Source organism: Lactuca serriola, chromosome 4 (genome assembly GCF_051521515.1).
Source record: "Lactuca serriola cultivar US96UC23 chromosome 4, Lser_US96UC23_V15, whole genome shotgun sequence".
In the NCBI taxonomy this organism is placed as follows: domain Eukaryota; kingdom Viridiplantae; phylum Streptophyta; class Magnoliopsida; order Asterales; family Asteraceae; genus Lactuca; species Lactuca serriola.
The window spans coordinates 263,185,429-263,200,854 of record NC_136411.1 but is presented as its reverse complement, the minus strand read 5'-3'; the positions used below and the strand labels follow the sequence as shown (position 1 = coordinate 263,200,854).

The following is a 15,426-nucleotide window of genomic DNA, read 5'->3' as shown; positions in this document are numbered from 1 at the left end:
GCCCGGAATACTCCACGAAGTGCCCGAGAAGCCCATAAAATTTATCTTTTCGGTTTCGAAGCTCGACTTTTGCAGAGCCCGGTTTCTCAATAAAACTCCCGGTTTTATTAGAAACGATCATTTTAGGAAACGAATTGCTGCCCGGTTTTCATTAAATCATGTGAGTGTGTAGTTACTTTCAATTTACACATAGATATGAAGTATTTACCTTGAAATACGTGTTATGTGTAAATATGCTAATTGTTTATTCGAAGTGACTGTTGAATTGATGTTTTATACAAGTTTTAAATTGTATATGCTTTTTATCTACAAAATATGTTGGGTAGAAAATTGGTAGATGAAATAGTTGATGTGTGTTAAAATGGTGAGAGGCCTCGATGTTGTTGTTGTTGTTGATGTTGTTGTTGTAGTCATCTAGTGGAGTATAGATGACGACCACAGACTTTCTAGATAGTCCAGTGGAACACTAGCAGGTTCGCAACTTGTAGGTGTTGATGAATTAAATGTTCATTGGCATACTCCATCCCCCTCATGGCTGCCTTTAGGACATGTATGGCTAAGGAAACCCCTTAGCAGTAGTGTCCATCCCGATGATAATCCTTAGGCTAGGTCCCTTGTGATAGGTGTTTAGGGACATAAAGTGAGGACAACGGGAATGGGTAATCAGGGTTATTGTTGATTGGTGAACTTAATAAGTATATTATTACTTTGGGTTGAAAACCCTATATGCTCACCAGGCTCCCAAGCCTGACCCACTCAGTTTTATGATTACAGGTAGTGGACCCCGAGCATAGTCGGAGGACGACGAGAGATTTTTGGATTATAGGCCAGTAATTGTAAATAACTGTTGAAAGGCTTATAATGTCTTGTTTATGCTTTTGATCTGTATCGGAACATGACATCCCGAGGTTTTGATATATATGGAAAATATATACCTTCTTAATGAAGGATTTTGATAAACTTTTATCATATGTTGTTTGGGGACCAATTCCGTAACATCTTTTAAAAAGATTTCTCTGATTTTATTTTAAAAAACATAAATTAAATCGGTCTTTTTTGGCCGAGAAATTAGGGGATGTCACAATACGACAACTAAAAAATTTAACCAAAATAGTCCACTATCCAATATAATTATCAAAAGAAAAGCAGAAAAGTCAATGACAGCAAAGTTATGTTCCTTAAGAGGCTTTAGAATTAATCTGTCTATCTATCTATCTATCTATATATATATATATATATATATATATATATATATATATATATATATATATATATATATATTCAGGTTCATTTGAGACCATTTTAATTTTGTGAGACCGTGAGACCAAATCTAAAAATAATTTTAAAATGCAAAATAAATGGGAAAATCCAAAAATTCTTTTTTTAAATATTATTTTCGGAACTTGAATAAACTAAAAAAATAATAAAAAAAAATCCCGTGTTTTTTTTTGAAAAATACGTGAAATATTCTAAATAGAATATTACACTAACATATTCTAAAAAATTATTTTAAAATGAAAAATAAATGGAAAAATCTAAAAATTCTTTTTTTAAATATTATTTTCGGAACTTGAATTAACTAAAAAAAATAAAAAAAATTCTATTTTTTTTTTTGAAAAATAAATGAAATATTATTCTAAAAATAATTTTAAAATGCAAAATAAATGGAAAAATCAAAAAATTTATTTTTTAAATATTATTTTCGGAACTTGAATTAACTAAAAAAAATAAAAAAATAAAAAAATAAAAAAATACGTCTCACAGTCTCACAAAATTAAACCGTCTCACATGAACCTAACCTTTTATATATATATATATATATATATATATATATATATATATATATATATATATATATATATATATATATATATATATATATATATATATATATATATACAATTACAAAAGTGTCTCTAATTCTCTATCATGTGTTGTGTCCATACATAAACATTTTATAACACCCCACAGTGAAGCACGGAGCCAAACGATTAACTTTCCATATGCTTATCACTTAGACTTCTCATTAATAAAAAATTGAATCAATTTATTTTACTTTAATGTTTATCTACACGAGTTACATATGTATATTTTTAAATTCAGACTAATAAATAATCAAGTACGAATAAATGGAGCTAATTAAAACCAGTTAGGAGTACGATGTATAACTTCATTAATCGATTAAAGTGAACCCCACCTCCCCAGGGCGACACTGCAATGCCTCTTCTTCTTCTGCTTCTTCCTCCTCCTCCTCCTCCTCCTCCTCCTCCTCCTCCTCCTCCTCCTCCTCCTCCTCCTCCTCCTCCTCCTCCGTGCGACCAACTATTTGTGTAAAAATTTAGAACTGCTACACAAGGAATCTTATTTGAGATTGATGCATGCTTTGAGGAGCTGAAAGCATATCACGTACCATCATCACAGATTTACAATCTCTCTACCCTCTGCTTCTTGCGGTATTGCATATTTGGTGACTTTGTTTGTAACGTTTTTTTTCTAGCAACTAACTGTTTCATTTTTTGTTGATTTAAGTTAGGTCACCGTAGTTAACATTATTCTGTCTCAGCTAAATCAATTATTTGTTGCAAGGAAGGATTCAAAGTTGCACATAATTTCTTCTCTTCCTTATTCATCATTTAGCTCTTACCGGGGTTTAAGCGCTCAATGCACCAGAAAAGGTTCGATCGGATTTGATCCAACCACTGACCAAAGTTTGATTTTGAGAGCACACCAGAAGTCAACAGGTGCATCACAATTAATGTTGACATATGTTTTGAGCGTAAATAAGGTTAATTTATCCTTGCACATTCGCATTTAAATGTTCTCATTTGTTAAGTGTTGTAAACTTTAATTTATGTGTCAACCATCTAAAGATATAGGTGTGGCATTTTAGACATTTTTATCTACGCCTTAGTCTATGAGCCTGTTCGCATCCCTTTAGCTTTTTGGAATCTTGAAACATAAGTTCTCAACAAATTAAAAAAAAAGTATTAGAGGCATGAAGATGTAATAGAGATGAGTTTATGGAAACCCCCCCACCCCAATGTCTTGTTTTTGTGTTTTTGTCAATTGTAATGATTGAATAGGGATATGATGTTGTAGTGTGCGATTTTTACCAGTTGCCTCTTGAATAGAAAACATTTGCTTGATCTTGCAATGCCTGAACAAAATTTCTTGAGTTTACGGAAGCAATATACAAACATGAGGTATGCCTAAATAAAAATTAGAAGTTTGTTTTTTTCAGATAGTTAATGTATTTGATTTTGAAGTTTTTGTTAGAAATTTTATTTTTGAAATGTTCATCAGCCATCTTATTCACATCCATGTCATCATGAGCTTCCCATCAATAACTGAAATTATAGGCAACTTCTTTATATTAAATATGCTTTTAAATCGTTTAGATTCAATCTCAATATCGGTTCAAGTAAAGATGTTGCAGTTCTCGACTGCTACATGTTTGGTACAAACTTCGTATTGATTTTTATTTGTCACTTTTTTGACTTTTGCTGCATAGTTATGCAGAGGAATTTGTACCATAGTGGAGAGAGATCATTAGCTGAAACTCCTTTGAAACATCAAGAAAGTGGTTCGTATACTATCTAGCACAATTTTTATTTTATTTTTACTCACTCGTAGGATATTGCGATTTTATTTTGTAGGCAAAAAAAATATATGAATGCTATACTTTTTGAAAGATTTTTTACTTGGACTTTGGATATGGATGATTGTTATATTAATCACTACTTTTTTTGTGAACACAACACTATTTGTAGGCATTATATACAAAACATCCGATTCAAGCTATATCAAGAGATACAATGACGAAAAAGTTCCAACAGAAATATGTCACTACGGCTTATCACCACTAGAGGTAATTATGGCAAATCTTGATACGTTGCAGGAGACAGTAAATCTTGTAGTGAAAACAATATATTTTTTAAATCTTAAAAATTAAACCTTACAACCATATAAACAATATAATTAAATTTACTATGAAGTCTTGAAATGAAGAACATATAACAGTTTGATTTGGTAAGGTAAAAGATTTTATTTATGAAGTAATGATTTGAAAAGATACTGAATTTCAACTTTATTTATATTTATTCGCTATTTTTTTTTTTTATTTTATTTTATTTGATTTATCTTTGATTTATTTAAAATTATTCACATTTTACTTTTATAATCGTTTAACTTATGAGTAATTCAAGTACGAAAAAAATTTCAATGAATAAATGTAAACAAAGTTAAAAGTTTATTACATTTTCAACCATTTTTTCATATATTTATTCAAATTAAAATTTTTTAAACTCTATATACTTTTAGAAAAATTAAATGAAACAAAAAATATTATTAAAAATTTGGTTTCTACAGGTTGGAATTGAAGGACAACGTCTATCATAACAATTTTATTAACAATGAGGCGACATGTTCGGACAATAGCTATTTTAAAAAGCCATTCTTAGCCACTACCTCAGAGTTTTCTATTGTCAGAATTTATTTACTTTTAATAATATTATGTAAATAGTTTATCATGTCGCATAGATCCAAATGTTATTAAAGCAATAAAAAAAGTAAAACTATTTTAAATTACTTGCCTTCTTAATGAGCACGTTATAGTTCTATATATGGTTATAATTTATTTATTTTCAACGTATGGTATTGATCCAAATGTATATTTAATCAATAAAAAAAGTCAAACTATTTTAAATTAGATGCCTTTTTTTAATGAGTATCTTAGATTGCAAGCACCGTAATTAATAGATATCTAAAAACAACGACTATATATATATGGCCTAGGTTTTATATATTAAAAATGTGTTTGCCATTATGTGTTCATGCTAGAGTCCTAATCAAGCTTGCTTTCAACCGAGATCTAGATAGGAAAGAGTGAAAGACTAATCAAAATGCATCCATTACATTATTATTGATACCAAAAGAAATTACAATGATTTCGCATCTAATGAGTACGTACGAGACGTTTGGATTATGTTGCCATGCGTTTGCTAATTAACTTGTTGATATTATCGATCATATCATGAAAATCACAGTTAATTAAGAACTAACAATGGAGACAGGTTTTCCGTGAGCAAGTAATGGAACCAATCTGTGATTAGCCAGACCAAAAGTTTCATCCATATTGACGTCCTTTGGCATTACACCCTGAGGTAGCGACCAATCAAATTTCGATAGAACAGTAGCCAGAACCTTCTCATTGATGGCCATGGCAAATACCCTTCCAGGGCAACTCCTTCGTCCAGCACCAAACGTCAGTAACTCGAAATTGTGCCTTACGAAATCAACAGACGACTCCAAGAACCTCTCTGGAAGAAACGTTTCAGCATTCTCCCACACTTTAGGATCCCTCATAATTGCATAAACACTCACGTATACTCTCGTTCCTTCGGCGATATCATACCCCATAACGTTCACATCATGTCGTGCGACTCGAGGTGGTAGAATGGGAAGGGGAGGATGGAGGCGGGTGGTTTCCATTATCACAGCTTTAAGATACCTCATCTGGTCAAGATCTTCATCGTTTATATCTTTCTTTCCTTTAAGGACCCTCCTTACCTCATCCTGGACTTTCTTCATGTTATCCGGATGTAACAGAAGCTCGGTCATTGCCCATTCGAGTACCGAAGATGATGTATCTGTACCAGCAACGTATGCATCCTATGTAAAAAAAAAAAATTAATGCAAACGATTATCCAATTATTATCTTATATGAATAATGAAAGATGGAGAGAGGGAGAAAGTTGCATGTATACCAAGAGGAGTGCTTTGATGACATCTGCATCGATGGTGATGCCATTAATATCTTCCTTCTGAACCTTGAGAAGTCCTTCAATGAAGGTTTCGACGCCATCTTCACCAATTCGATCAGGGTTATTGCTTACCTTGGTTATAGTCTCATCCACGACGCCTTGCAGGAACTCATCGAAATCTGCTGCGACTCTATCAACTTTAGCAGTGAGACCTCTAAGACGATCAACCACAGCAAGCTGAGGAATAGAGTCCTCAAAATAAAAGCTACCCAACACCTCGGAGAACTCTTGCAAGATCTTCTTGAATTTCTTCCCAATCTCCCCTTCATTATACGTTCTCCCAAAGGTCACCATACAAGTAACATCGTTTGTAAGTGAGCTAAATAAGTCGCTCAAGTCGGCAGGATTGTTAGACAAGAAACACTGGGTTATCTTATCTACACAATCGGCAATTACCTTCTCCCTCAACCCATTAAAAGATTGGACCTTTTTGTTACTTAGAAGCTGGAGAGTAAGAATGCTCTTTGCTTGCCTCCAGTATTCACCATAAGGAGCCACTGTGATTTCCTTGAGATTGTAGGAGATCGTCCTGAACATCCTTGTGTTGGGTCTGCTGGCAAATGCTATATCATGTGTTTTCATGATTTCATGAGCTGCTTCAGTTGACGAGACCACAAGGCTTGGGACTGAGCCGATGTAGAGGAGCATGAGTGAGTCACCATAACGTCTGGACAGTGATAAAAAGGAGTGGTGGACGAGTGCACCAAGCTGGTAGAGGTTGCCGATAACCGGCAACTTTGGTGGAGATGGTGGTAGTTTTTTGGAGCATGCGGATGGTGAATTGTACCATCTGAACAGTAGAAATGCCGCACCAAAAAACAATGGGGATGTGTAGATCGGCAGCTGCTCTAAGAAACTCGACATTCTATCTAAATAATTTGGATATATGCCGACGAATGAATTCAGTTGTGTCACGGCGACTTGTTTTATAGATGAAGTCCTCGAAGGGCATTGAATAGGGTGAGTTGGGTTCTTAACCCTGTGTAGCCTAGTTGTTAAAAAAATTTTAAAAATAAAAGTTTCCCCAAGAGGCCAATCTGGGACCATCCACATCGAGAAAGTTGAAAAAAAAAATTTAAGCTTTCCCATTTGGACAATATTAATTGCATGCACATGTTTGCTGTTCTATACGTAATATGTACAAACTCAAGTATATATATATATATATATATATATATATATATATATATATATATATATATATATATATATATATATATATATATATATATATGGGAAAAGTGAATATACCATTATGGGTATATAAGCTTAGGTACCCAAACTCACAATACTACGTCGTTTTGTATCATATATATACATTGCAATTGTCTTATGTTATTATAATTCAACTTCTAACTTGATTTACTTCCAAAAAATTTATAAATTCATATTTATCCTCCTCTTACATATTTTCAACTATAAAATATGTAGCTTACTAGGTATTTGTAAAAATGATTTGATATAAGTGGAAGAAAATAGTGAAATTTCAAAATTTTTGTAAGTAAATCAAGTCAAGGGCTGAAATTTAAGAACATTATAATAAATATATCAAATAAAACAATGTATTATGGTGGATTTGGGTACCTAAGCTTATATACCCTTAAGGGTATATTCACTTTTCCCTATATATATATATATATATATATATATATATATATATATATATATATATATATATATATAGGAATGAGTTCTATGGAAAACAAATAACTAGTGCAACATCTACCGGAACCAATAATCAAATGACACGTGTCCATTTCTTTCTTCACAAGTAATGTATTGTGGAAGTTATTGTGAAAGTGATGTATTGTCATGTTTTCATTGGTTCAAATATGTGTTGCCCTAATAAATCATTTTTCCATATAACTCTTCCCTATATATATATATATATATATATATATATATATATATATATATATATATATATATATATATATATATATATATATATAGGACTAGGTTATTATTATTATTATTTTTTACATTTATTGTGTGCTAGAATGTACCAATAGGAATTGAGTAAATTAAATAAATATAGATATTAAATGATTTCCATAATTATATGTATATTAAATGATATCCATAATTATAATTCTCTTCTTATTGAAACTAATTAAATTCGTCTTTAATGTCATCAATAACATTCTTTCAGAATGAATTCACATTTAGGTTTTTATATATGAGTTCGTATTTTGTTTCAGGACTCACTCACTTAAAATACAATAAATTTGAATGGAATATGAATAACGATAGTGTATTCTACTAGAATACACTCTCATTCTTCTAGATATGAATTCATTCTGAAAGAATATTATAGTTAACATTAATGATAAATTTAATTAGTTTCCTTAAAAATGAGTTATAACTATGGTTAACATTTAATATACGTATAATTAATACTGAATTCCTATTGGTGTATTCTAGCACACAATAGATATGAGAAACATTTGAACCGACCTCTCTCTCTCTCTATATATATATATATATATATATATATATATATATATATATATATATATAGGGTTAGGTTATTTTGTTTTCACTATCTATTGTGTGCATGTATGACTGATTCTGGACCAATCATTTTAGTTATTTTAAGAAAGTAATCAATGCATATTAGATGTTGAAGATATAATAGGTATTAATTACATCTTCAACATTTAATAAGCATTAATTACTTTCTTAAAATAACTAAAATGATTGGTCCATAATCAATCATACAGGCACACAATAGATAGCGATAACATTTGAACCTATCTCTCTCTCTTTCTCTCTCTCTCTCTCTCTCTCTCTCTCTATATATATATATATATATATATATATATATATATATATATATATAGGGAGTGGTTCAAATGAGAACCAAAAAACGTTAAGAACCGTAAGAACCTCTAATTTTAGATGTTTATAAAGGGTTTAGGGTAACCCTAAACCCTAACCCCTAAACCCTTTATAAACACCCTAAACCCTAAACCCTAAACCTTAAACCCTTTATAAACACCCTAAACCCTTTATAAACATCTAAAATTAGAGGTTCTTACGGTTCTTAACCTTTTTTGGTTCTCATTTGAACCTTTACCCTAAATCCTAAACCCTAAACCCTAAACCCTTTATAAACACCCTAAACCCTAAACCCTAAACCTTAAACCCTTTATAAACACCATAAACCCTAAACCCTTTATAAACATCTAAAATTAGAGGTTCTTACGGTTCTTAACCTTTTTTGGTTCTCATTTGAACCTTTATCTATATATATATATATATATATATATATATATATATATATATATATATATATATATATATATATATATATAGGGTTAGGTTAATGTGAGACGACCTAATTTTGTGAGACCGTGAGATGCATTTTTTTATTTTTTTATTTTTTTTATTTTTTTAGTTAATTCAAGTTCCGAAAATAATATTTAAAAAAAGATTTTTTGGATTTTTCCATTTATTTTGCATTTTAAAATTATTTTTAGATTTAGTCTCACGGTCTCACAAAATTAAAATGGTCTCAAATGAACCTGAACCTATATATATATATATATATATATATATATATATATATATATATATATATATATATATATATATATAATAGTTGTGAGTTTCGAGACTTTCTTGTCCAAATTTTCATCTATTTATTCTATTTATAATATAATTTAAGACTTTCATTGATTACTGATCACAATACAATAAGGCAAGCAGGCAAACAAGTTGTGCCCGTTAATGTTTTTGTATGATAAAACTTCTTTTGAACTACTTAGGGACATACCAATATTGTATAGGATCTGTTCTACTTTATTAAGAAGTTTCATCACATCCGATATCAAGACCTATTTATATAAAATACAAAATCAATTCCAACAAAACCAAGAGGACGCTAAGCAAGATATAAGTAGTAATGTGAGTAAGTATACAAAACGTCATAATAATTTTAATACATATCATATATAACTTGCAAGTAACTATACAAAACCTCATAGTAATGTTATTATATACTCCCTCAGTCTCAAAATTATTATCCACGTGTGACTTTTTAAATTTCTTTTCTTCAATGTGACCTTAAATAATTTACTTTTTTTTTATATAATTTTTTATGCAAAATATATGAATAGATTGTTTTTTAAATTTATTTTCATTGCTTTAAGTTTCATCAAAAATTATATACCACAAATAAAACTATTTATGGTCAAAGTTGACATAGAAAGACTTAAAAAGTCAAACGTGGACAATAATTTTGGAGCATATGGAGTATCATATATAACTTGTTTGGTGTGAAACAAATGTATTATTAGATTTGATTGAAAATAAAGTTCAATGTGATGATGTAAACATTAAATATTTTTTAAAAGTATAATTTTGAAATAAATACAAACAAACGGTTTAATAAATAACTAATTCAATCTATAATAATAAAAACCTATTGACATATTTTAAATTATTGTGTTGAATATCAAGGTGTAAATATTAAATATTTTTTAAAATAAACTTTAAAAATAAATACAAATGAAGTGATGATAAGTATATAATCGAATCTATACTTATAAAAAAAATTATTGACATATTATAGATAATTGTTATGTCGCAACCCCGAACCAGGACATAGGAAACGTCCGGGGGCGGATGACGTCTTTGCATAGTATCTTACCAGTTGAATATAAATGAACATAGCAACCCACACAACATACATTAAGAGATACAAACTTACACTGTTAGACAATGTATTTGTTCAAGTTTACACATCATTAATTGAAAAGTAACAATTACATAATGCAACAAAAATCCAGTTCCCGATGACTCAAGTACCTGCTTACTGGTTACCTGAGAATACAAGTTATTTTGAAAATCTCAACAATGAATGTTGGTGAGTCCATAAGTATTTTTGTATGAAATCGGTTTGTATATGTTTTTTTGAAAATTATTGTATGTTTCCAGAAAATCCGATATTTTCTATAATAGTGAATTGTATGTCTTATACCAAAGGCAGAAAATGTATGTATGCATGAGTCTTTGTATGTTCCCAAAAAATCCAGTATTTCCTGATGTATGAAAACATTGTGGTCTTATAAACCCTAAGACCAGGAATGAAACCAATAATGTACAGAAAATTAGTATGTAGTTTTATATTTTAATTAAACCAATGAAGTGTAAGTTTCCCGTAAATCATGATAGTATTGGTAATCCCTGTGTGAGTCATTATAACCATGCTTGATATGACCGTTATGCCTGTTGCGACGTTATTCAGGCGTTGGAATCGGTAAGATATTTGTCACCCTAAAATGGCCCCATCTAGTTGTAGCGAACAGCTCAGGTGTGAGAGTGTCAATCCCCATATATATATATATATATATATATATATATATATATATATATATATATATCCATACACAATTACCTCGCTCTCCTTCCAGAAGACTCTGGTTATAATTACAGGGCTTAGAGTGTACGCTAGGTAGGTACGATGAAGGTAGTGTCTCACTAGAGTATTAACGTTGTGACACCCAAAATTTCCAACCAATTTAAACTTTAAAAAGACATGTCAAGTTCATCAAAACATTACAACTTTGTTTTCAAAATACTAATTATCAGAGTTTTCCCAGAAACATAAACATAATAGGAGGAGCCGTACGATCACGCCTTTGCCTTGCCGCAATCTCCTGATGTACCTGAAACAATAAACTGAAACTGTAAGCCTGAAAGATTAGTGAGTTACCCCTAAAATACCGATACACATACTGTCCACATAACCATGTCAACAATAACATATCATAATGAACTGAACAGAACAACACATAACGGGTTTACAGCCTTACAGACTGTAACATCCACGAGCCCACAGTACGAGTCTCCCTTAGCCCGTAACTGGAATGCTCCTGAGCCCACATTACGAGTCTCACTTAGCCCGTAACTAGAATGCTCCTAGGGTCTGTTGGCTACCGCACAGAGCAGTACAACCTTAACCCATCCAACATAACATATAACATACCACATAACCACTGAGCATGCAATAATCATATAACATCACATGTAGTCCTACATGTTTACCTAACTGGCATAACCACTAGCATGCAACACTAACTTATACCCAACATCTAGCACTGCTAGGATAACATATCAATGGGCCGGCCTTGGTGCGTTAGACCCCTTAGTATAGTGAGGATAACTCACCTCGCAACTGACGTCAGAAACTAGAAAGCTTCAACTCCCGTATCACCAACGCGAACTTCACTACCTTCCAGAAGATGCTAACTACAATATATCTCAGGTCCTTCAAGCTCCTTGCTTCTGAATGCTTGATCTCCAAGCTCTTTTCTCCAAGAAAATCCTCCTCCAAGCTTAAGAATGCACAAAATGAGCTCACACATGATTAGGGTTTTAGAGGGACAAGAGGTAGTGAAGGGGAGGCTGGGGATGGCCAATGATACTTTAAATAGGGTGAAGTACCCCGAAATTTAGGGTTTCATCTGCCAGCTCCTACTCGTCGAGTCCCTTTATGGACTCGACGAGTAGGTCACTAAATACGCTATCCCACCTCGCTGCTACTCGACGAGTAGGGCAACCTTAACTCATCGAGTAGGACTTAAAACCAAAGAAATTCTTGTTTAAATCAATACCTGAGAATCGGGGCATTACAATTCTCCCCCCACTTGAACTAGACTTTGCCTTCGAAGTCCTCTGGACAAACAACGCTGGGTAGTGCTCGCGCATCTCTGCCTCTGGCTCCCATGTCCACTCGGATCCCCTTCGATGTTCCCACTGCACCATCACCAAAGGTATTTCCTTGTTCCGCAAAATCTTCTTCTACCACTCCAAGATGGCCACAGGCCTATCCATGTAGTTCAGGCGCTCATCGACCTGAATATCATCCAGCGATACAACCGCCTCCTGGTCCATGATGCACTTCCATAACTGCGAAACATGGAACATGCTGTGAATCTGGCTAAGCTCCTCCGGAAGCTCAAGCCTAGAAGCCACTTTGCCAACCCTAGCAATGAGCCCGAATGGCCCAATATATCGAGGGCCCAATTTTCCCCTCTTCCTGAAGTGGATCACACCCTTCCAGGGCGAGACCTTCAGAAGTACCATGTCACCCACCTAAAATTCCAACTCAGATCGGTGTCTGTCGGCATAACTCTTCTGCCGACTCTGAGCGGTCTGCAGTCGCTGCCTGATTTGCTGAATCTTCTTGGTAGTCTGCAAGACCACCTCCGTCCGACCCATCACCCTGTTACCAACCTCACCCCAACAAACCAGGATGCGCACCTCCGCCCGTACAACAACTCGAATGGCAGGGCACCAGGGCTAGAATGATAACTGTTGTTGTAGGCGAACTCTACAAGCGGTAGGTGAGAATCCCAACTCCAAACGAAGTCAATGACACTCGCCCTCAACATGTGCTCGAGGATCTGAATAGTCCGCTCGCTCTGGCCGTCTGTCTGCGCGTGGAATGTTGTGTTGTAGTACAACCGCGTGCCCAGCTCCTCGTGAATTTTTTGCCAGAAGCGGGAGGTAAACCTGACATCCCGATTGGAGATAATGGAAACAGGTATCCCATGGCGAGACACGTTCTCGCTAACGTACACTTCGGCCAACTTTCTATCGACAAACTCTCCCGTATGGCCAAGAAATGGGCACTCTTGGTCAATCGATCCACGATGACCTAAATGGCATCAAACCCCTTTGCCGTCCTTGGCAGCTTTGTGATAAATTCCATCGTGATATGTTCCCATTTCCACATGGGGATCTCCAGAGGTTGCAGCTTGCCATGCGGCCTCTGATGCTCGGCCTTGACCATCCTACAGGTTAAGCACCTCTCGACATACCAAGCGATCTCGCGCTTCATACACGACCACCAGTAGCTCAAACTCAAATTCCGGTACATCTTGGTGGCCCCGGGTGAATAGAGAAATGAGACTTATGAGCCTCCTCCATAACCGTCTTCCTAACCCCACCAGACACTGGAACCCAAACCCAAGCGCATTGGGTTAATAGTCCCCGACTATCCTGCACGAATCGGGTATTATCACCCTTGATCCTCTCAAATTTCCAATTTTCCGGTCGTATGCCCTCTACCTAGGCATCTCTGATCAAACTCACAAGTGGAGAATCCACCGCTATCCTCATACATACCACGGGGGTGGAAGACCCAGCCGAATTGCGGCTCAAAGCGTCCGCAACCACATTCGCATTACTAGGGGTGGTAAAGGATCTCACAATCGTAGTCCTTGACTACATCTTTCCACCTGTGCTGCCTCATGTTCAGGTTCGGTTGATCCATAATATGTCTCAAGCTCTTGTGATCCGTGTAAATGGTATAGCGGACCTCATAAATGTAATGTCTCCATATCTTGAGGGCGAACACCACCGCCCCTAGCTCCAAGTCATGCGTAGGGTATCTCGTCTCATGCAGCTTCAGCTGTCGCAATACGTAGGCTATCACTCATCCTCTCTGCATGAGGACCGCCCCTAAACCTGTGATGGATGCATCACAGAACACCACAAAATCCTCAACTCCCTCCGGGAGTGTCAAGACTGGTGCCTCACACAAACGCTGACGGAGGGTCTTAAACACCCTCTGCTGCTCGGGGCCTTATTGGAAATCCACTACTTTCCTCGTTAGACGAGTGAGGGGTACTGCAATCTAGGAGAAATCCCGTATGAATCTCCGGTAATATCCTGCTAACCCCAAAAAACTCCTAATATCTGAGGAAGATTTCGGGATCTCCCATTGAATAACTGCCTCGATTTTGGCCGGATCGACCAAAATCCCCTCCTGGTTAACGAGATGTCCAAGGAACTGGACCTCTCACAACCAAAACTCACACTTCGAGAACTTGGTGTACAGCTGTTCTCGTCTCAGGACTCCTAATAACTCTCGCAAATGCTCCTCACGCTGCTCTCGGGTCTTGGAATACACCAAGCATCGGTCTGCAAACCCAATTCATCAGGTCCATAAATACTGCTGGCGCGTTGGTGAGCCCAAACGAAATCACCACGAACTTGTAATGTGCATAACGAGTTCGGACCGTGGTCTTCTCCACGTCCTCCTCTCTAACTCGGACCTGATGATACCCAAACCTCAAGTCTATCTTGGAAAACCAAGATGCGCCCTGCAACTGATCAAAGAGATCGTCTATCCTCGGGAGTGGGTAACGGTTCTTCACCGTAAACTTGTTCAGTTCCCGGTAATCAATGCACATCCGGTGCGAGCCGTCCTTCTTTCAGACAAAAGAATCGGCGCTCCCCATGGAGAACTGCTAGGTCGAATGAACTGCTTGCCAAGCAGTTCCTGTAGCTGCGATGACCGCTCCTGCGTCTCTGGTGGCGCCAATCGGTACGGAGCCTTAGTGATAGTAGTCGCACCCAGCACCAGGTTGATCTTGAACTCGACCTGCTTCTCTGGAGGTAATCCTGGCAACTCCTCCAGAAACACATCTGCAAACTCCCTGACCACTGGTATATCGGAAACCGAAATCTCGTCTCTGACTTGCGTATATACCACATACGCTAGATAACCCATACACCCATGCTAAGTGTACTGCCGAGCCCTGGCAGCTGAACAAAACCTTGATCCTACCCTGGTGCCCTCACCATATAG

General features: G+C 35.2%; 1 protein-coding gene and 1 long non-coding RNA gene across 2 annotated transcripts; one reads left to right on the top strand and one right to left on the bottom strand.

Annotated features, from left to right (window-relative positions):
• The first annotated feature begins 2,454 nt into the window (after window positions 1-2,454).
• Window positions 2,455-4,638, top strand: LOC145100598 (uncharacterized). Its single transcript, XR_013705152.1, has 4 exons — window positions 2,455-3,203; window positions 3,512-3,583; window positions 3,771-3,868; window positions 4,369-4,638. It is a non-coding gene; the product is annotated as an uncharacterized LOC145100598 (long non-coding RNA).
• Window positions 4,639-4,893: 255 nt separating this feature from the next.
• On the bottom strand, window positions 4,894-6,735 carry LOC145096993 (cytochrome P450 736A117-like). Its single transcript, XM_079034421.1, has 2 exons — window positions 5,766-6,735; window positions 4,894-5,670 (listed from the first exon to the last, which is right to left on the bottom strand). Exons 1-2 carry the CDS (start codon window positions 6,684-6,686, stop codon window positions 5,050-5,052), a joined length of 1,542 nt encoding a protein of 513 aa, XP_078890547.1. The 5' UTR covers window positions 6,687-6,735; the 3' UTR covers window positions 4,894-5,049.
• Between the last annotated feature and the right edge of the window lie 8,691 nt (window positions 6,736-15,426).